This window comes from Chiloscyllium plagiosum, unplaced genomic scaffold (genome assembly GCF_037043375.1).
Source record: "Chiloscyllium plagiosum isolate Xiang-an unplaced genomic scaffold, Cpla_swu_hap1 HiC_scaffold_19, whole genome shotgun sequence".
Lineage (NCBI taxonomy): Eukaryota > Metazoa > Chordata > Chondrichthyes > Orectolobiformes > Hemiscylliidae > Chiloscyllium > Chiloscyllium plagiosum.
Window position 1 is genome coordinate 59,816,315 of NW_028270157.1, and position 21,589 is coordinate 59,837,903.

The window sequence follows — 21,589 nt, forward strand, 5'->3', positions numbered from 1 at the left end:
GGTAATGAACCAGACCAAGTGTTTGATTTAGTGGGAGGAGAGCACTTTGGAGAGTGACCATAATTCAATTATGTTTAGTTTAGCGATGGAAAGGGATAAGTACATGTCACAGGGCAAGAGTTATAGATAGGGGAAGGGCAATTATAACGCAATTAGGCAAGACGTAAGAGACATAGAATGGCATAGCAAAATACAGGGGATGGGGACAATCGAAATGTGGAGCTGGTTTAAGGAACAGATATTGCGTGTCCTTGATAGGTATGTTCCTGTCAGGCAGAGAGGAAGTGATAAGGTACAAGAACCGTGGTTTACTACAGAAATTGTATCTCTCGTTAAGTGGAAGAGGGAGGCCTGTGTGACGTTGAGATGAAATGATTCAGATGAGGTGATGGAGAGTTACAGATCAGCTAGGAAGGATTTAAAGAGAGAGTTCAGAAGAGCAAGGAGGGGACATGAGCAGTCTTTAGGTAGAATAAAGGAGAACTCTAATACTTTCTATAGGTATGTGAGGAATAAAAGAATGACTAGGGTAGGAATAAGGCCAGTCAAAGACAGAAGTGAGAAGTTGTGTTTGGACTCTGTGGAGATCAGAGAGGTGCTAAACGAGTATTTCTCATCTGTTTTCCCTCAGGAAAAGGAGAATATTGTAGAGGAGAAGACTGTGATAAGGGCTCAGATTGAGGTTAGTAAGGAGAAGGTGTTATCAATGCTAGAAGATGTGAAAGTAGATAAGGCTCCTTGGAGATTTATCCAAGGATTCTTTGGAAAGCCACGATGGCGGAGACTTTGGCCTTGATCCTTGAGTCACATTGTCTTGTTTAGTACCAGAGGACTGGAGGAGTGCAAATTTGTTTCCTTGTTCAAGAAGGGCAGTAAAAAATGACCCAGGTAATTATAGTCCAGTGAGCCTTGCATCTGTTGTAGGAAAAGTTTTGGAAAGGTTTATAAGAGAGAGGATTTATAATCATTTAGCAAGCAACAATTTGATTGGAGATAGTCAACATGGTTTCGTCAAGGGCAGGTCGTGTCTCATGAGCCTCAGTTTTTTGAGAAGGTGACCAAGCATGTGGATGAGGGTTGGGCAGTTGATGTGTCGTGCTTGGACTTCAGTATGTCCTTTGATAAGGTTCCACATGGTAGGCTTTTGGAGTAAATGCAGAGGCATGGGATTGAGTGTGATTTAGCAGTTTGGATTAGAAACTGGCTTTCTGTAAGAAGGCAGCGAGTGGTGGCTGAGGGAAAATATTCAGTCTGGAGTCTAGTTACTAGTGGTGTGCTACAAGGATCTGCTTTGAGACCACTGCTGTTTGTCATTTTTATAAATGACTTGGACGCAGGCATAGGTGGATGGGTTAGTAAGTTTTCAGATGACACGACAGTCGGTGGAGTGGTGGACAGTGTGGAAGAATGTTGCAGGTTGCAGGGGGACTTGGATAAACTGCAGAATTGGGCTGAGAGGTGGCAAATGGAGTTCAATGCAGATAAATGTGAGGTGATTCACTTTGGGAAGAATAACAGGAAGGCAGAATACTGGGTCAATAGAAAGATTCTTGGTAGTGTGGATGTGCAGAGGGATCTTGGTGTCTATAGACACCGATCCCTGAAAATTGCCACCCAGGTTAATAGTGCTATTAAGAGGGCACACGGTGTCTTAAGTTTTATTGATAGAGGGATTGGGTTCTGGAGCCGTGATGTCATACTACAACTGTACAAAACGCTAGTGCGGCTTCACTTGGAATATTGTGTACAGTTCTAGTCGCCCCATTACAAGAAGGATGCGGAAGCATTGGAAAAGGTGCAGAGGAGATTTACTAGGATGTTGCCTGGTCTGGAGGGAAGGTCTTATGAGGAAATGCTGAGAGACTTTGGTCTGTTCTCATTAGAGAGAAGAAGGCTAAGAGGGGATTTAATAGAGACATCTAAAATGATGAGAGGATCACATAGGGTGGACAGTGAGAGTATTGTTCCGAGGATGATGACATCCACTTGTACAAAGGGGCATAGCTGCAAATTGAGGGGTGATAGATTTGAGACATATATCAGAGGCAGGTTCTATACTCGGAGAGAGATAAGGGTGTGAAATGTCATGCCAGCCACATTAGGGACATTTAAACAGTCTTTGGATAAGCATATGGATGATGATGGGCTAGTGTAGGGGGAATGGGCTTAGATTAGTTCACAAGTTGGCACAACATCAAGGGCCGAAGAACCTGTTCTGTGCTGTATTCTATGTTCAATGATTCCAGATTTATTAATTTCGTCTAAATTCCATCAGCTGTTGCACCTTTGGGTCACAAGTCTCATGATATTTTCAACTTTGAGTCAATGAGCTTTGAAAGGTTATAAAGCTTCATTGTGTAATGGCATTCATGTTTATCATACAAATGTCAGGTTGCAATATTTTACGAGTAAAGGTGCAGCTTTTTTTTTTGACTCATGAAAAGGTGTTGACCAATTAACTTTTCACCATGAATGTCTCTTAGTCCATTTGATCTTTTTATTTCAGAAGCCAACTTTGTTGTTTAGTGTTTGGCTGTTGGTTAGTTGACTGGAGCCCTGACCTCAGTCACCCTTAGTAAGACATTGCATCTATTGATCAACTTGTTTGAAAGAATTGCAAATCCATTTTTTAAAGGTGGTAAATAGAGGGAGATGTGAAATAGCTGCTAGCCAAGAACAGGTCTCTGTACATGAGGAAATTTTAAAAAAAATTGAATCATCCTGTTTAGAGATGTTATTACATACTTCTGTATCAGGTGGTCATGAATGTATGTCATTTTGAGAAAGCATAAATAAGCCACATTATGAGCCTCACCATTTGTCTTAAAGTGGTTATTTTTGTTGTTTTAAACACCTTCAAGAATATGCATTTCCTTTGAAACTAGTTGGGAGTTTGGGAAACCTATAATTCCCCATTGTTTTCTCCATAGCAATGTCTTGTCCAGTTCGAGTCACATTGCCAAGCAATCTTTGGGCATTCTCCCCATGTCTGCATGGGTTTCCTCCGGGTGCTCCGGTTTTCTCCCACAGTCCAAAGATGTGCAGGTCAGGTGAATTGGTCATGCTAAATTGCTCATAGAGTTAGGTGCATTAGTCAGGGGAAATGGGTCTAGGTGGGTTACTCTTCAGAGGACTAGTTGGGCCGAAGGGTCTGTTTCCACACTGTAGGGAATCTAATCTAATCTAATCTACCCATTTTGCCTAGAACAGAAATGATTGTGAATATTAGAAATTTGGCATTCTTATGTTTGCCCTAATGAAGATCAGAAAGCTTCAGCAATCTGTCTCTTTTTTCAACACCTGTTAATTACAGCAAATGGAAGTGTAATATCTTAAGATTAAAATTCTGGGACATCCTAGTCTGAGATTTTCTCTCCTTTGTACATATTAGGGTTTTCAAAACATTGGAACCCTTTGAATAAAAGGGGCAATAGAAGCATGGATTTGGGTAAGAGCTAACCATTCACTGCAACTTTTGTTTATCTTTGGATTGAAGGGTATCCCAAATGGTTTGATACTAGGCTGTTGTTGTTGTATATTAATGACTGGGACATTTTGGGGCTGGGGAATGGAATGTCTGCAATTTGGGTTCAGACTTGAAACTTGCAAATGTAGAACCCAGTGAAGAAAATAAAAAGTAGATCTCAAAGTCATAAGCTGGTGGAATTAAACTAAGTTCAATAATATATGATATAAATCTGTCACCAAGCATGAGCAGAGTCAATACATGCTGAAATAGTACAATTTAGAAGAAGCCCAAGGTGTAAGGGGTTGTTCACAACTGCTTAACATTTTCAAGGCTGAGATGGTGAATAAAGAAAACTACACTCTAGGATTGATGACCAAAAGGCGCAGATTTAATTTGATTGACGAAAGTATCAGAGGTTGACCACAGTTCTACCTTCAACACTGATTCCAAACAAACTAATCTCCAAGATCCAAGACTTAATGGTAAAGTCCTGGGGAGTGTTCGTGAACAAAGAGAACTTGGGGTGTAGGTTCATAATTCCTTGAAAGTGGCAACATAGAATACTACAGACCCTTTGGCCCTCAATGTTGTGCCAACCTTTTATCCTACTCTGTAAGATCAAACTAACCTAAATACTCTTTATTTTACTATCATCCATGTGCCTATCCACAAATCACTTAAATATCTCTAATGTATTTGACTCTACTACCACTGCTGGCAGTGCATTCCACGCACCCCTCCGCTCTCTGTGTAAAGAACCTATCTCTCCTAAGCCTTCCACTAGTTACCTGATCCTCTGATCAGTAGCTCTGGTTCCTATCCCCCCTAGTTTAAACCCTCTAATAGGGTACATGGTATTCAAGTGTTCTACGCAGTTTCCCTTTAGTTTAAGCTGACTAACTAATATTGAGGTGGCTAGGTCACAACACTGAGTTGTTGCACTGATCTCATCTCTACTATAAATAGATGTGGAATGCAAATATGAAAATTTCAGTTTAATAAGATGGAAAAAGTATACCACGTTTCTGTGCAAAAACGTATGAAATAACTATCACTAATATGATGGCCTTTTTGTATTTGTAGTAGATATATCTTCTACAAACTATTTTGATTTGCTAGAATTACTTCCATGAACTCCTTTGCTCTTCAATCTATTTCCTCTCCTTTTTGAGGACCACTCAAATCCCACCTCACTGATCAGATCTTTGAATTACCCCTCCTACATCTGCCTTTGGCATTGCGTCCACTTTTTCCAGTATCTTTGTGTAAATCTTGGGGATATTCTCCTTGTTCAACATGCTGTAGAAGTGTATGATGATGATGGAGCATTATTGTTTTAGGAAAACCTTTACAATGATTAATTGTTGCCTAACATGTTCCAACTATTGAGTGCAGTGCTATGAGTTCCTGTCAAATGTCCTTTTAAATTCAAGTCCTGTATGCACTCGTAGTATGTTTTTGGGCGAGTTCTATATTCATCTATTTTAAATGAACAGTCAATACGCCCTCAGTGTCATGGGTGTTTTTATCCCTCTGTTGACATTTTTATTTTTAGTTTGATAGCTGTTGCAGCTTATTCTGCAAATATGCTGCTGCAACAAGTTACAACAGTGAGCACAGTTTAAAAATGATTTGGAGACGCCAGTGTTGGACTGGGGTGTACAAAATTAAAAATCACACAATGCTAGGTTATAGTCCAACAGGTTTATTTGGAAGCACTCGGTTTCAGAGCGCTGCTCCTTCGTCAACTGGAGCAGCGCTCCGAAAGCTAGTGCTTCCGAATAAACCTGTTGGACTATAACCTGGTGTTGTGTGATTTTTAACAGTTTAAAAAGTATTTCAATGGCTATAAAGCTTTCTTGAATGTCTTGGTGTCATGAAATGATCTATACAAATGCAAGTCTTCCATTTTATTCCTTTAGTTGATAGGATTTCTCTTTACATTGACAGGGGTTATCTTTACATTTTTCCACAAAGCAGTGAATTTTCCCATTGCTAGCAGTGACAAGGAAAATTGGTGTCAGATGTTGGCACAGCCGTGATCTTCCAGAAGGCACTCTAGTTGAATGGCCATGTAGATCCACTGGAATGAGATGCTTACAGATGCTCACAGACACAAGACATCATGTCTCATAACTTTGGCCATGTGCGCCTTTTAATGTTTGCCAAGGCTATGGATAAACCTCCATTTTGGGATGACCTAACAGTGTATAAATTGTGACAAATGTAGGCAGAGCTAGAGAAAGAAAGTAGAGGATGCATCTACAAAACTGGGCCTCTTTTTACCACTTAGTGAGGGCTTTGTAATTAAAACTTGTTTCAGAACTAATGTGTTCATTGTTAGAGAGTCACCGGTCCAACCAGTCCATGCCGAACATAATCCCAGAATAAACAATCCCACCTGCCTGTGCCTGGCCATATCCCTCCAAATCTTTGCTATTTGTGCACTTATCCAAATGTCTTTTAAATGTTGTAATGGTGCCCACATCTTGCACTTCCTCAGGAAGTTCATTCCACGCACAAACCACTCTCTTGTGTAAAACATTTGCCCCTCATCTTTTTTAAGTCTTCCTCCTCTCCCCTTAATGTGTCCCCTAGTCTTGAAACCCGAGGGAAAAGACAACTACCATTAAACCTCTCTATAACCCCTCATTATTTTATGAACTTCTGTAAGGTCTGATGAAGCTTACAGATTCAAGGCAGCATCAAACATTGTCACACGTGTTTTTATAATCACCCTGTTTTGTTTCCCCATGAATTGCAGAAAGGTGTGTCAGGTTTTCAGAGTCGATTTCTTGGCCTGTCCTACATTGGTTAACTTTAAACAAGGAACTGTCAGACTCTCCATACTATTGGATTCTTTCTCTACTCTTTTTTTAATTTTGCTATCAGAAATGAGATAAAGGAAACTATAAACATGCAGTTGGAAGCCAAACAGTGACCAGAGGATACCAAACAGCAAACAGTTGCAGAAGTGTGGGTCTGTCGTTAACAGCAATGATCTTAAGTACCAGTTCTATTTCCTGGAAACACCTGCTGAATGTGTGGTCTGAGATGTGGTTCGAGGATTAGGTTTATCAGCCACAGAGGGACCCACAGAACCCATGACCAGTTACGTGGAATTTCTTAGGTGGACAGCCAACTCATTAGCAAGTGATTACCACCACCACCAACTGTTTGTAGCACAGAAGCATACTTTTCAACCCAAGACTTACGACAGAATTTATGCTATCACCAGCCTTCCCTTTCTTCTCTTCTAATCCTAACAGGATAGTACTCTTTGTTGGAAGTCTGCTTTATTCTCAGGGGCTAATTACTGTTTCACAACCCAATTGAATGATTATCATTTTCCTTATTGTGGGTAATGTGAAATGCACAAAAAATGCCCAGCCCTTAAAAATTATTACAGCAGTGAATTGCATATTCTCAATTTTTGAGGATGTTAAGTTTTCAAATCACTAATTTACATGAAATATAGAGCACTGAAACTGGTCATTCAGTCCAACTAGTCTTTGTTGGTTCTCGTACTGCATGGGAGTCTTTTTTTTCATCCACCTCATCGGATCCTTTCAGCAAGTCTTTATGTTCTCTCATCAGCTTCATACATAGTCTTCTTTTAAAGATCGAAGCTATTTGCCTAAACCACTTCCTGTAGTCCTGAACAAAGGCAAATTACCACCAGAAATCTGAAACAAACATTGCGAATGCTGGAGAAACTTAGCAGATCTGGCAACATCTCTGGAAAGAGAAACCATGTATATTTCAAGACTGGCACGATTTCATCTGAAAGTTCTTTGAAATGTTAATTCTATTTCACTTTTCACAGATGTTGCTAGACCTGATGAGTTTCTCTGACATTCTCCGTTTCTTTGGTACTGAGTTTCACATCTTAAACACTCTGTCTCCTTATTTCCCTGTTACCTTTTATTGTGGCTATCTTGTGTTTGTGGTTCCTAGTTTGACACTCTCTCCCCAAGTGCAAATATTATCTCCGTGTATAGCCTGTCGAACAAAACTTAATTTTAATGCTCTATAACCTGCCTCTTGTAAGTCATCTTAATAAAAAAAGCCCAACCCCCCTGTTCAGTCTTTCAATAATTACCATGTATTCTGGTATCATCTAAGTAAGAAGGGCTTATGCCCGAAACGTCGATTCGTCTGCACTGCGGATGCTGCCTGGCCTGCTGTGTTTTTCCAGCACCACATTTTTCAACTCTGGTCTCCAGCATTTGCAGTCCTCACTTTCTCCTATCATCTAAGTGAGTCATTTTTGCAATAATCTAAAGCATTGATCTTTATTATAGAATAGAGATTGTATCTATTGCTGATTGTACAGTGAAGTGCATCTCACCAGGCTCCTAAGTTTAATCTAACTTTAATAGTACTGAATTCTGCACCACGAGAGAGAATCACTAAGGCTTTGGTTGCAGTTTTCATTGCTTTGCTGACGTGATCCTGCTTTTATTGGTTGCTTGTATCTCTCGGTCCCTTAGCTTTTAAACATGTTCATTAATGAACCTTACCTTTCGCAAATGTTGTTTTGCTTTGAGAATTTGGTGTGTCACAGAAGAATTGTGGCAATTGCTTGATTGCATTGAGGATAATTAGTTGACGAGGCTACATGAGCATTCTAACAAAAGTGCCCCTGATACAAACGTTGCCCACCAAATGGCAACCATGAATTGGAAAACAAGCATATGATTCATGTTTCGTTAGAATAAGTGAAGGTAGGTCTAAGATTTGTAGAATGAGGAATTGTATTGTCACAACGCTGGTCTGGTACAAGGTTACTTTGCCCTTGAGGTTTTATTCAGATAGGCATAATTGGCCAGGCTCCATCGTGTCTGAAGTTTGAATTGTTCATTGTGACCTTGTTGTTTACTCTAACAGATAGTGCTTCAAGCCAAAAGCTTGAAAGGTCTTTTGAGAATCTGGTATAGTCAAGGGGTGTGGCCAACTCTCTAGCTATGCAGTTCAATTCAGTTTGGGAGTGAGTTAAGAAAGAGTCACAGGGGAAACTGTAAGTTGTCTTTGCCATTGTTTACTGTTTATACTAGGGGATGTGTATATTGGTACTGTTGCAAGTAATTTCAGAACAGCATCATTAGGTTGGGTTTGGATAGGATAAGTTATCCATATTCTGTTTTCTGTTCTTTTGTGTTTCATTCTGTAATTTTGTAAATAAATTTTGTTTGTTTAAAACTTGGCAGTTGATCCAGCTAATTTACACCAGGAATATCCACTATACACCTAGCTAAACAAATAGCAAAGTTATGCTCTGGGCTACCTGCTTAAAAAATGTTTTGAGAGGTCTGGCCTCGTCCAGAACAATATTCCCACATGGACCAAAGGACCAGTTATCCTAATGACAAATCCAAAGATTTTAAATCTTACAGAATTGTAAATATATAACATTCTTTAACAGTTTATAACCCATCATCTTCAGTCAGGTTGTTAGTTCATTGTCAACTTGTGTCTCTCTGGAGATTAAAGCTTGTTGCTCTCAGCCAATGAAATCAATTGGTGAAACAGTTGGACTGGATTCAAACAGTGTTGGACATACGACCTTTCTTTCTCTTACATGTTAACTGCCCCTGTATAAGAGGCAGAAAACTTAAAAGATGAACTTTTTTTTAGAAACCCCAGTTTAGGTTTAGTATTTGTTTATTTAGTATTTGTTTTAATTTGAAGTCTACACTATGATTCACATATTTTGTTCATTGGAGCATGTGTCACTGTGGTGCCTTTTATCTGAGAGTCATGGTACCTGATTAATTTGGAGAGCTGCTTTCTGTCAGTTGTGCTTTGATGTTATTACTGCACAGTTAGTATCAAGTGAGATCAAACTGTCCCTATAGTATAGTCAACAATGGGGATCTTGGAGAATGAAGATAATTGTTCATTCATTATTCGCAGTGACGTTTGAATTTTTCTTTTCTTGGGATATACGTCAGTATTTATTGTCCATCCCTAGTAGTCCTTGTAAAGGTGGTGGTGAGCTACCTTCTTGAACCTCTGCAGTCCATGTGCTGCTGGTTGATCCGTAGTGCCCTGAGGGAGGGAGGTCCAGGATTTCAACCCAGTGACACTGAAGAAATATAGTTCCAATTCAGGAACTATATAGTGAGTGGCTCAGAGGGGATCATGCAAGTGGTGATGCTTGCATCTTTCTGCTGCCAAAATCCTTTGGGGTCATCTTGGTTGTGGATTAGAAGATGATATTGAAGGAGCCTTATCAGTGATTATAAGGAATCCGTCATTCGGCTTTAATTGGAAGCACACAATTATCCATTCTGCCCTGCCAAGCACATTTGCAAGCATTTTAAAACTGTCAATTACATAATCCAAAAATGATGATTATTTCCAGTGTAAGGAAATAAATCAGTTTTGTGTGATTCAAAGACCAATAAAGCTGAATCATTGCTATTGGTCAGAAGAGGATCTGATTAATGAAGAAAGTTATAAGATAATCTGAGTGGAATTTTAGGCTTTAAAAAACTGAATTTGAGTTGGTGCAGTCATTCAGGTTATAATCTTAAATAAATCAATTCCAAACTTAAATCTGATTCCTATCTGTCTGCATTTGGCTTGAACAGTGTAGCTGATTGGTACTTGAAATATGTTTGTGATATAATATCCACATCCTCAACAATGGGGGAGCCCAGCACATCAGTGCAAAAGACAAGGCTGAAACATTTCAGCCAGAAGTGACCAGCGGGATGTCTCCTTTTGCTGTCCCCAGCATCACAGATGCCAGTCTTTAGCCAATTCAATTCAAACCATGTAATAATAAAAAATGGCTGAAGATGCCAGATACTAAAAGGACTACAGGTCCTGACGACCTTCTGGCAATAGTACTGAAATTGTGTACCAGAACTTGGCATGCACCTAACCAAGCTGTTTTAGTACAATTTTAATAATGGCATTTACTCAGCTATGTGAAAAATTGCCCAGGTCTGTCCTGTACACACAAATTAGGCAACTCCAACCCAGACAATTAGTCTCCTACAGTGCTCCCTCTGGGGGGGCAGGGTATGGAACTCCAAACTCTATGTAAAGCAGCAACTTTGAAACCCATCATGCCAATTGGCATGCACAGAAATTTGGAGTGGCTGCGCAAGTTAGGATGGCAACATCCCCTCTCACAGTCTTCTCTCAATCCCACTAGCAGAGTAGTGTGAGGGGTAGTTGACAGTGCTATCAACTGCCACTTACGAATGACTGATCTACTCTGTGCTCAATTTAGTTTTAAATAGGTCATCTCAGTTTCTGATATCTATTTATGTTTGGATCAAGGAATAACAATATGAACTCCAGAGACCAGGTGAGAGTGTTTTCTTGACATAAAAGCACCATTTTGACAATTTATGGCATCAAGAAGCCCGAGGAAAAGCTGGAATCAATGAGAATCAGCAGAAAGGTCTCCATTAGTTGGAGTCACACCTAGCACAAAGGAGGATGGTTGTGTTGTTGGAGGTCAATATCTCAGTCCCAGGACATGACAGCAATTCCTCAGGGTAATGTCCTCGGACCCACCATTTCAGTGGCTTCAACAGAAATTATCCATTCCTCATACACTCAGAAGTGGAAAGTTGGCTGATGATTGAAGAATTGCAATTGGCGTAGTTTGTATCCATGCACTGCAAGACCTCAATGGCGTTGAGCTGTTGGGTGATGTGAATGTTACAACCCACTTAAGTGTCAGTCAATGACTATCTCCAATGAGAGAGAATCCAAACATCATCTCATGACATTCAATGTCATTATCATCGCTGGACCCTTCAGTATCAACATTCTGAGGGTTGCCAATTGATCAGAGCATAAACCAGGCCTGCAATATGAGTACTTTGTGATGAAAAGTATATACACTATATATTTTAATTTTTGAAAATTGGATTTAAAACTAGTGACGTGTTTACTTTTGAGAAACACATATATGTAAAAAGTCAAAAAGTTCATCCAGAACAGTGACTATACTCTCGCAATGCTTGGAAAGCAAGTGGCTCTATGCCCTTTTGGTTTATTATTGGAAAATTATTCATACTTTGGTAATTTACTTCAGATCTTGATCTTGATTTAATAAGGGGATCAAGGATTACAAGGAGATGGCAAGAGAATGGAGTTGAGAAACATGTTATGATCAAATGGCAGAGAAAACTTGGGGCAAATGGATTAATTCTGCTCCTACACACGTTTTGGTCTTATAGGTGGTTCAAAGTAATGAAGGCCATTAGATTATTTTGAGTTCAGAATAATTGAGGATTGATTTTAATTTAGAAAACCTAGAGGTTGAGAGATTTTAGGGCAGTTCAGAGGAGACCTTCTTGGCGTCAGAAGCAAGTATAATTTTTCTTCTTACAGGACTTCAGAAAGAATACAGTTAACTCAGAGTTTAGTTTGTGTAACTTACAGACTAGATATGTCTGGTTTGTAAACTCAGGTTATCAGAAGCTAGGTAAAAAAGTGTGGTGCTGAAAAAGCACAGCCAGTCAAGGAGCAGAAGAATCAACGTTTTGAGCATAAGCTCTTCATCCTGCTCCTCGGATGCTGCCTGACCAGCTGTGCTTTTCCAACACCACACTTTTTGACTCTAATCTCCAGCATCTGCAGTCCTCACTTTCTCCTCATCAGAAGCTAAGAAAGTTCAAACTCTTCTATGAGCATTCATGCAAGATTCCACAGTTCATGGGAGAGAACTTAAAGAAAATTGGTTAAGTAGAAAATTGAGTCTAAGTTTGAGAGACACTTAGAGAAGTACAGCATGGAAGCAGACTCGTCCATGGCAACCAGATAGCCTAACCTAATCTAGTCCCATTTGCCAGCACTTGACCCATATCCCTCTAAACCCTTCGTATTTGTTGATTGACTTTTTTGAGGAAGTTATGAAAAAGATTGGTGGCAGAGCAGTAGACGTTGTTTATTTGGATCAGTGGTGCTGGAAGAGCACAGCAATTCAGGCAGCATCCGAGGACAGGCAAAATCGACGTTTCGGGCAAAAGCCCTTCATCAGGAATAAAGGCAGAGAGCCTGAAGCGTGGAGAGATAAGCTAGAGGAGGGTGGGGGTGGGGAGAGAGTGGCATAGAGTACAATAGGTCAGTGGGGAAGGAGATGAAGGTGATAGGTCAGGGAGGAGAGGGTGGAGTGGAAGGTGGAAAAGGAGCTGGGCAGGTTGGACAAGTCCGGACAGGTCAGGGGATCGAGTTGCTGGAGGTTAGAAGCTAGGATGAGGTGGGGGAAGGGGAAATGAGGAAACTGTTGAAATCCACATTGATGCCCTGGGGTTGAAGTGTTCCGAGGTGGAAGATGAGGCGTTCTTCCTCCAGGCGTCTGGTGGTGAGGGAGCGGCGGTGGAGGAGGCCCGATGCGGTCTCCTCGACATTGGGGAGACTGGGCGCCTCCGAGCAGAGTGCTTTAGGGAACATCTCCGAGACACCGCACCAATCAACCAAATCGCCCAGTGGCTCAACATTTCAACTCCCCCTCCCACTCTGCTGAGGACATGGAGGTCCTGGGCCTCCTCCACCGCCGCTCCCTCACCACCAGACGCCTGGAGGAAGAACGCCTCATCTTCTGCCTCGGAACACTTCAACCCCAGGGCATCAATGTGGATTTCAACAGTTTCCTCATTTCCCCTTCCCCCACCTCATCCTAGCTTCTAACCTCCAGCAACTCGATCCCCTGACCTGTCCGGACTTGTCCAACCTGCCCAGTTCCTTTTCCACCTATCCACTCCACCCTCTCCTCCCTGACCTATCACCTTCATCTCCTTCCCCACTGACCTATTGTACTCTATGCCACTCTCTCCCCACCCCCACTCTCCTCTAGCTTATCTCTCCACGCTTCAGGCTCTCTGCCTTTATTCCTGATGAAGGGCTTTTGCCCGAAACGTCGATTTTGCCTGTCCTCGGATGCTGCCTGAATTGCTGTGCTCTTCCAGCACCACTGATCCAGAATCTGGTCTCCAGCATCTGCAGTCATTGTTTTTACCTCGTTGTTTATTTGGATTTTAGTGAAGCCCTCGACAAGGTTCCACATAGTACAGTGTGGGCGGCACGGTGGCACAGTGGTTAGCACTGCTGCCTCACAGCGCAAGAGACCCAGGTTCAATTCCCGCCTCACGCGACTGACTGTGTGGAGTTTGCACATTCTCCCTGTGTCTGCATGGGTTTCCTCCGGGTGCTCCGGTTTCCTCCCACAGTCCAAAAATGTGCGGGTTAGGTGAATTGGCCATGCTAAATTGCCCGTAGTGTTAGGTGCAGGGTATATGTAGGGGAGTGGGTCTGGGTGGGTGCGCTTCGGCGGGTCGGTGTGGACCTGTTGGGCTGAAGGGCCTGTTTCCACACTGTAAGTAATCTAATCTAAAAAAAATCTAATTTTAAACTAATACGTAAAGTTAGGTCACATGGAATTCAGGGCAAGTTTGCAATTGGATGCATAACTGGCTTAATGGCAAGAGACAGAGTGGTGGTAGAGGCTTGCTCTTCGGACTGGAGGCCTGTGACCAGCAGTGTTCCACAGGGATGGGTTCGGAGCTGTCTCTTGTTTGTCATTTATATAAGTGATTTGGATGAGAATATAGATGACCTAGTTAGTAGTTTACAGATGATACCAAAATTGGTGGCACAGTAGATAGTGAAGAAAATTGTCTAAGATTACAAAGAGATCTTGATCAAATGGATTAATGGGCTGAAAAATGGCAGATGGAGTTCAATTTGGATAAATGCAAAGTACAGAGGAATCTTAGTTATCCTAAGGACACAGGCAGGGTGTATTTCGTTTGCATAATCGAATGCCAGATAACATAGTTAGCCAAGTATCAAGACCTTGAGATCTTGTCCAGATAATCCGAAAGTTGGATACTTGAATGCTGGATAATCGACGTTTGTCTGTATTGCATTTTGGAACAATAAACAGTTTTACTGTTAATGACAGGGCATTGGGTAGTGTTGTAGTATAGAGGGACCTAGGGGTGCAGGTACATAATTCTTTGAAGTTTGAGTCACATATAGACAGGGTGATTATTGCCTTCATTGCTCAGACCTTTGCGTATAGGAGTTGATATTTTGAGGCTGTACAGAACATTCTGGAATACTGTGTCCAATTCTGGTTGCCCTGTTATAGAAAGGATTTTATTAAAGCTGGAGAGGGTTCAGAAAATATTTATCAGGATGTTGCTGGGTATGGAAGATTTAAGATAAAAAGAAAGATGTGATAGGCTGGGACTTATTTTCACTGGAGTGAAAGAGGTTGAGAGGCGACCTGATAGAAGTTTATAAAATAATGAGGGGTATGATAGGGTCAGTGATAGTTGTCTTTTCCTGAGGATGGAGTATTTCAAGACTGAGGGCACTTTTTTTAAGGTGAGGGGAGAAAGGATGAGGGGCAAATTCTTTCCAGAGGGTGGTTCATGTGTGGAGTGAACTTTGAGGAATTGGTTGATATTGGTACAATTACAGCATTAAAAAGACAGACATATGGTTAGGTATGTGAATAAGGAAAGTTTGGATGGATATGAGCCAGGAGCAGGTAGGTGGGACTAGTTTAGTTTGGGATTATACATGGCATGGACTGGTTGGACTGAAGAGTCTGTTTCTGTGCTGTGTGACTCTATCACTCTAGAATTTGAAGATTTGATAGATACATTATTTCTTTGGATTTGAATCTCTGTTGTGTTGGGCGTCAGGAAACAGTTTGAAAACTTTCTTTTGCTGTGCATTTCAAGGTCTTTCTAACTGTGTTCTATATTGGAAAGCTTTTCTAAAATTGGTTTCTTCTGTAGCCTCCTGTGAATATACCTCAGTGATAAAGCACTGTGTTAATTAACTAAACAAAAAATGATCTAGCGTGTCAGATTTCATGCTACAGTCTGACTTGTTCAATGGTAACATCAGCTGGCATCATAACAAATAGAGCTACAAGAGCAAGTGAGAAGTGAGGAATTCTGTTGTGCCTGACTCGCGTATCTCCTTAATGCCTGTCCACTATCAGCAAGGCATGTCAGGAGTTATTGGCATAATCTCCACTTGCCAGGACAGGTTCAGCTCTAAAACATTTAAGAAGCTCAACTCTATCCAAGACAAACCATTCCATTTGATTGGCAGAATAAATCTAGGTGAAATGGAGACAACATCTGGAGTACTGTGTAGGTTTGTTGTCTCCTTATTTAAGCCAGGATATAATTGTACTACTTGTAATTCAGGGAAAGTTCACTCAACTTATTCCTGGGATGAAGGGGTTACCATATAGAGAAAGATAAAACAGGTTAGGCCTTTATGCATTGACATTTAGGAGAATGAGAAGTAAGTGTAAGTGAGTAGTGCCGCAGCAGATTGAGTTCAGAAACTTGCTCATAACCTTGAGTTTGCGAGTAGGCTGTTCAGACTTGGACAGTGTCCTGGAAGGACAATAGAACTGGTGACTAATGAATCACTTAAGTGGTGGAGTAGAAGATGGCTTAAGATAAAGTTTGTCTTCATTGGAATTAATTGTTGTTTCACACTGGGTATAGTTGCTGGATAAGACAGCCTGACAACAGACAGGAAGCGGTGATAATAAGGTTGTGCTTCTGAGCATGTGAATGGTGTTAAGTCTTTGTTCTTTCTCATAGACATCATTCAGTTTTCAGAGGTGATAATTATATGATGTGAGGATTAGCCAGTACATGACACAGTTTTTTAGTTAGATAGGTAAGAGTGGAGCCAATGAGCAAGGATAATACCAGCCAGCTGGTTAGCAAGGTGTTTGGAGGAGGACAAATGTTTCAATCACCTTGCTCAGGTATATTGGCAGGTAAGATTTGAAACTGGGTCTCTGTCCCTGAGTTGGGGATAGAATGAAGAGAAATACAGTTTGGAGGAGGATAGCCTAAATCAAAATTTGCAGGAATGTAGAGAAGAATAAGGATTGTGATGATGAGCTATGTCTTTTGTGACTATGGTTAGGCTGTTTTAACGCTGTGTCCAGGGCATCAGTGTGAATGGAGAGATCTAAATGGGCAGTTCTGGAAGTGTTAGGCACAGATTTGTGAATTAACACAACAACATCCATGAACATTTAGAGGAAATAATGCAAGATTCAACGTCATGATTTGGAGATGCCGGTGTTGGATTGGGTGTGCAAAGTTAAAAATCGCACAACACCAGGTATAGTCCAACAGGTTTAATTGGAAGCACTAGCTTTCGGAACGCTGCTGCTTCATCAGGTGGTTGTGTACATCACACTGTAAACTTTTGCTATAAATTCTGTCTTACAATTGAGTCCTCCACGACCACCTGATGAAGGAGCAGTGCTTCAAAAGCTAGTGCTTCCAATTAAACCTGTTGGACTATAACCTGGTGTTGTGTGATTTTTAAGATTCAATGTGACAGCTTAACAATATCAGGCCTCTTGAAACCAATCATGAACTTAGAAGTCTTTCTAACTTTGTTTTATCCATATACTTCATGGAAACTTTTAAGTATTGACCTGTTTGACAGTAAACCTATTCACATTGTGTGACATAATTTCCAGCTTTTACATTATTGTGAATTCTAAACAAATTGTCTTTATTAGCAAACTTGGGCTATTTTCAAAAGCCAGGAGTTTAGAATTACAGTTCGCTTACTACTTAAGAAAAATGTTTTTTTAAAATATTCTTTGTTGATAATGCCTCAAGAAAATAAAAGAATCATATTTTATAGAAGAAGCCCTTCAGCTCATTCAATCTGTGCCACCAAAAATATGCTAAATCTGCACAAATCTAACTTTATAGCAGTATGGTCCATATCCTTGAATGCTATGCTATTTCAAAAGCTCATCTGAGTACTTTTCAAAGGTTGTTAATGTCCCTTCCAGGCAGTTCTTTACAGATCTTCACCACCCTCTGGATGAAAAATGTTTTCCTCAGATTCCCTCAAAACCTCTTCACTTTAAAATTATGCCCTCTTCTTATCGACCCTTCAACTAAAGGGAATAGCTGCTTTCTGTCTAATATGTCCATGCCTCTGAATCCTACATACCTCTATCAGGTCTCCTGTACACCTTTTTAGCTCTAAAGAAAACAAACCCAATTTATCCAGCCCCTCTTCAGAACTGAAGTGCTGCTGCATCCAGGCAACATCCTGATCAATCTCCTCTGCATCCCTCCAGTGCAATCAAATCCTCACTATAGTGCAGTGACCAAAGCTAAGCACAGTACTGTGAACTATGAAAAGTACATTAATTCCCTGCTCATATATTCTATGCCTTCTTAACAGCCTATTAACCTGCCCTGCTTGGGACAAACATCTGAAGATCCCTGTGAACTTCCTAGTGGCCTGCCACTTGTTGAGTACTTATTTTTCTTGTTACTACTTGTTATTTTGGTAGCACTATGTCACCCATACCTTTGTCAGGGTTAAGTTTTATCTGTCACTAATAGAACACAGAACAGTACAGCACAGCACAGGCCCTTCAGCTCACGATGGCGTGCCAAGCATTTATTTTAATCTAAGATCAACCTATCCATACAGCCCTCAATTTACTGCCATCCATGTGCTTGTCCAGCAGTTGCTTAAATGTCCCTAATATATCTGTCTCTGCTATTATTGCTGGCAGTGCATTCCACGCACCCACCACTCTCTGCATAAAGAACCTTCCTCTGATGACTCCCCTATACCTTCCTCCATTCATCTTAAAATTATGACCCCTCGTGACAGCCATTTCCACCCTGGGAAAAAGCCTCTTGCCAACTACTCTATCTATGCCTCTCATTACCTTGTACACCTCTATCAAGTCACCTGTCTTCCTTCTTGTCTCTAGTATGAAAAGCCTGAGCTCACTCAACTTTTCTGCATAAGACAAGCCCTTCAATCCAGGCAGCATCCTGGTAAATCTCTTCTGCAACCTGTCTAAAGCATCTATATCCTTCCTAATGAAGCAACCAGAACTGGACACAATATTCCAAGTGTGGCCTAACCAAGGTTTTATAGAGCTGTAGCAAAACCTTGCAGCTCGTAAACTCAATACCCCTATTAATGAAAACCAAAACACCATACTCCTCCTTCACAACCCTATCAACTTGGGTGGCAACTTTGAGGGATCTGTGTACATGGACTCCAAGATCCTGCTGTTCCTCCACAATGCCAAAAATTTTGTCTTTAGCCCTGTATTCAGCATTCAGATTAAACCTTGCAAAATGAATCACTTCAGATTTAACCAGGTTGATCTCCATCTGCCACTTCTCAGCCCAGCTGTACATCCTGTCAATATCTGCATGAGCACCCGACACTCTCTACAACACCACTGACCTTTGTGTCATTGGCAACCTTACTAACCCACCCTTCCACTTCTTCATTCAAATCATTTATAAAAACTACTAAGAGCAGAGGCCCCAAGAACAGATCCCTGCAGGACACCACTGGTCACCGACCTCCAGGCAGAATATTTTCCACCCACTACCATTCGCTGCCTTATTTAGGTCAGTCAAGTTTTCCTGTATCCCATACCTCCGAAATGAACCTTATCAAATGCCTTACTGAAAGCCATATACACCACATTCATTGTTCAACCTTCGTCAACTTGTCTCGTGACATCCTCAAAGAACTCAATAAGGCTTGTGAGGAATGACCTGCCCCTCACAAAGCCATGCTGACTATCTTTAATCAAACTACGACTATCTTTAATCAAACTATGATTAACTACTCAAAGGCATGACCTGCCCCTCTCAAAGCCATGCTGACTATCTATAATCAAACTAATCTGCTCATCTGACCAATTGTTCAGTATTCTCCTGTATTCTGAGATCTCCTTCCTCCCCCTTCAACCATCTGACCAATTTTCATGTCATCTTGTCATTTGCAAACTAACATGTCATCCTCTGCAGCCCCATTCTCATCTGCATCATTTATGAGAAAGTGAGGACTGCAAATGCTCAAGATCAGGGTCGAAAATTGTGGTGTTGGAAAAGCACAGCAGGTCAGGCAGCATCCGAGGAGCAGGAGAATCAATGTTTTGGGCATAAACCCTTCATAAAGAAGGGCTGAGAGAGAAATAGGAGGCTGGAGGTGGGCAAGGTAGCTGGGAAGGTGATTGGTAAATGCAAGTGGGGAGGTGATGGTGATAGGGCGGAGCACATGGGTGGCTCCACCCTCCCCTCTGACCTATCACCATCAGCCCCCCACCTCCATCTACCAATCGCCTTCCCAGCTACCTTTACCCCACCCTCCTATTCATCTCTCAGCCACCAATCATCCCCAATACATTCCTGATGAAGGACTTGTATCCAAAATATCAATTCTTCTATTCTTCGAATGCTGCCTGACCTGCTGTGCTTTTCCAATGCCACATTTTTTTTGACTACATCATCTCCTGAGCATTGCAACTAGTAAAGGACCCAGCACCAATTCCTGTGGTACACCACTGGACACAGTCCTCCAATCACAGAATAGTCTTCTACTACCATTCTGTCTCCTGCCATAAAGCAAACTTTGGATCTAACTTGCCAAGTTATGTGCTTTTACCTTCTTTATCAGTTTCTCATGTGGGACCTTGTTGAAGGCCTTAGTGAAATCCATATAAACTACATCAAATGCACTACTCTCCTCTACATGCTTGGTCACCTCAATTCAACTATAAATTGTTTTGGGTTAAATTTTTATAAATTTTAATCATTTTCTACAACTTTTCTTTTTACATTCAGTGCACATTTGACGACGATGATGGTTCTACTGTAACGTTGGCTTGGGTCGGAGATGGAACTGGGGTAAGTTAATGTTTTCATGTGTGTTTGAATGAGTAGGATACATCACAGCAATCGTGTACAGCCCTTACAAAAATGAAGCAAATGTTTTTATCAGTTATAAAGTCAGCAGTTTCATGGTGTGTTTGTTTTTGGACAATTTGCATTCTGTATTCATTTGAAAAGTTAACCAAAAACTGAAAAAATTAGTTTTGTTGTGAGGAAACCAGAACCCTGTATCCTGTCTTAAATGAGGAGGCCTAATTCTATGATCCCTTTGTTCCAGTAGATAACTGTGCTCTTGAAAAATACCGGTAAGCTATGGGGTTGTATCATAGATTGTAACCTATGCATTTACAAGTGCAGAAAGTTGTTATTAGCACAAAACGGCAGAATTAATGCTACTGAGTATTTAAGGTATTCCAGTTAGCTGTGCAACATTGCACTCAATGTTTACTACCATGTGGTAAAAATCAAGACCTACTGTTGAAGATGATGATGAGTTTCTTGAATGCAGTGAGTTTATCAAAACTGTCAAAGACAATGACTTTAGCTTGCTGTGTATAGTTTTGGTCTTCTTATCTCAGGAAAGATATTGCTACAAATGTGCACAAGGTTTGTTCTTGGGATGGCAGGACTGTCCTCTGAATTGAGATTGGTTGAACTGGGCCTGGACTCTCTAGGGTTTTGAAGAATGAGAGATGAAATACTTAAGGAATAGACAGGGTAGATGCAGTTACAATATTTCCTCTAGTTGGGGAAGTCTTGAAACATGAGGCACAACTTAAAAATAAGGGGGAACACCACTTAGGTATGTGATGAGGTAAAACTTTTCTACTAGGAGATTTTCAAACTTTGAAATTCTTTACTAAAGATGGGAATGAAGTGGGTAAAAGACATTAAAGTATACGATAAGTTATAATCATATTGGATAGCAGGGCAGGCTCGATGCTGTACCTTCCAGATACTGTATTGTACCATGAATTCCAATTGAGATTCCCCGATCATCAAAATCACTTCAGATTTTCATCCATGACAGAAGTAGGGAACCCATTATGAGGAAGCACGTTTCCTAACTTAATATTACTGGTGAAGCTATTGGAATCAAAAGAACAAGCTTAGACATTTCCGAATGGCCAAAATATGAATGTGGATAGAGCACTAACAGACAAATCCTATGCAGACAGATTTTAAGGTATTATAATAAGAAGGAAAACTGGGCAACAGATGTGTTCCATTAATAGTATAATAATAACTAATGATGGACTTGACAGAACCCAAGCATTTAGTAGACATGGCGAGTTGGATTTTCATGGAGGAGAAAGGAATGTTAGGTTGAGAAACTTACTGACTTAGCACATTTCCAAAAATATCTTATCCCGCCATGTTTTCATTTAAAGGATTGGTGGTGAGGATGCAGTGG

The 21,589-nt window shown here is 40.9% G+C and overlaps 1 protein-coding gene across 2 annotated transcripts in view; it reads left to right on the forward strand.

The window, feature by feature from the left end:
- The window catches only part of LOC122559514 (sortilin-like), a 116,800-nt gene that overhangs the window by 18,247 nt on the left and 76,964 nt on the right, over window positions 1-21,589 (forward strand). For both annotated transcript variants that reach the window (XM_043709089.2, XM_043709088.2), the window contains exon 3: window positions 20,128-20,190. In XM_043709089.2, coding sequence (XP_043565024.2) covers window positions 20,128-20,190 — 63 coding nt within the window. The remainder of the gene's footprint in view (window positions 1-20,127; window positions 20,191-21,589) is intronic.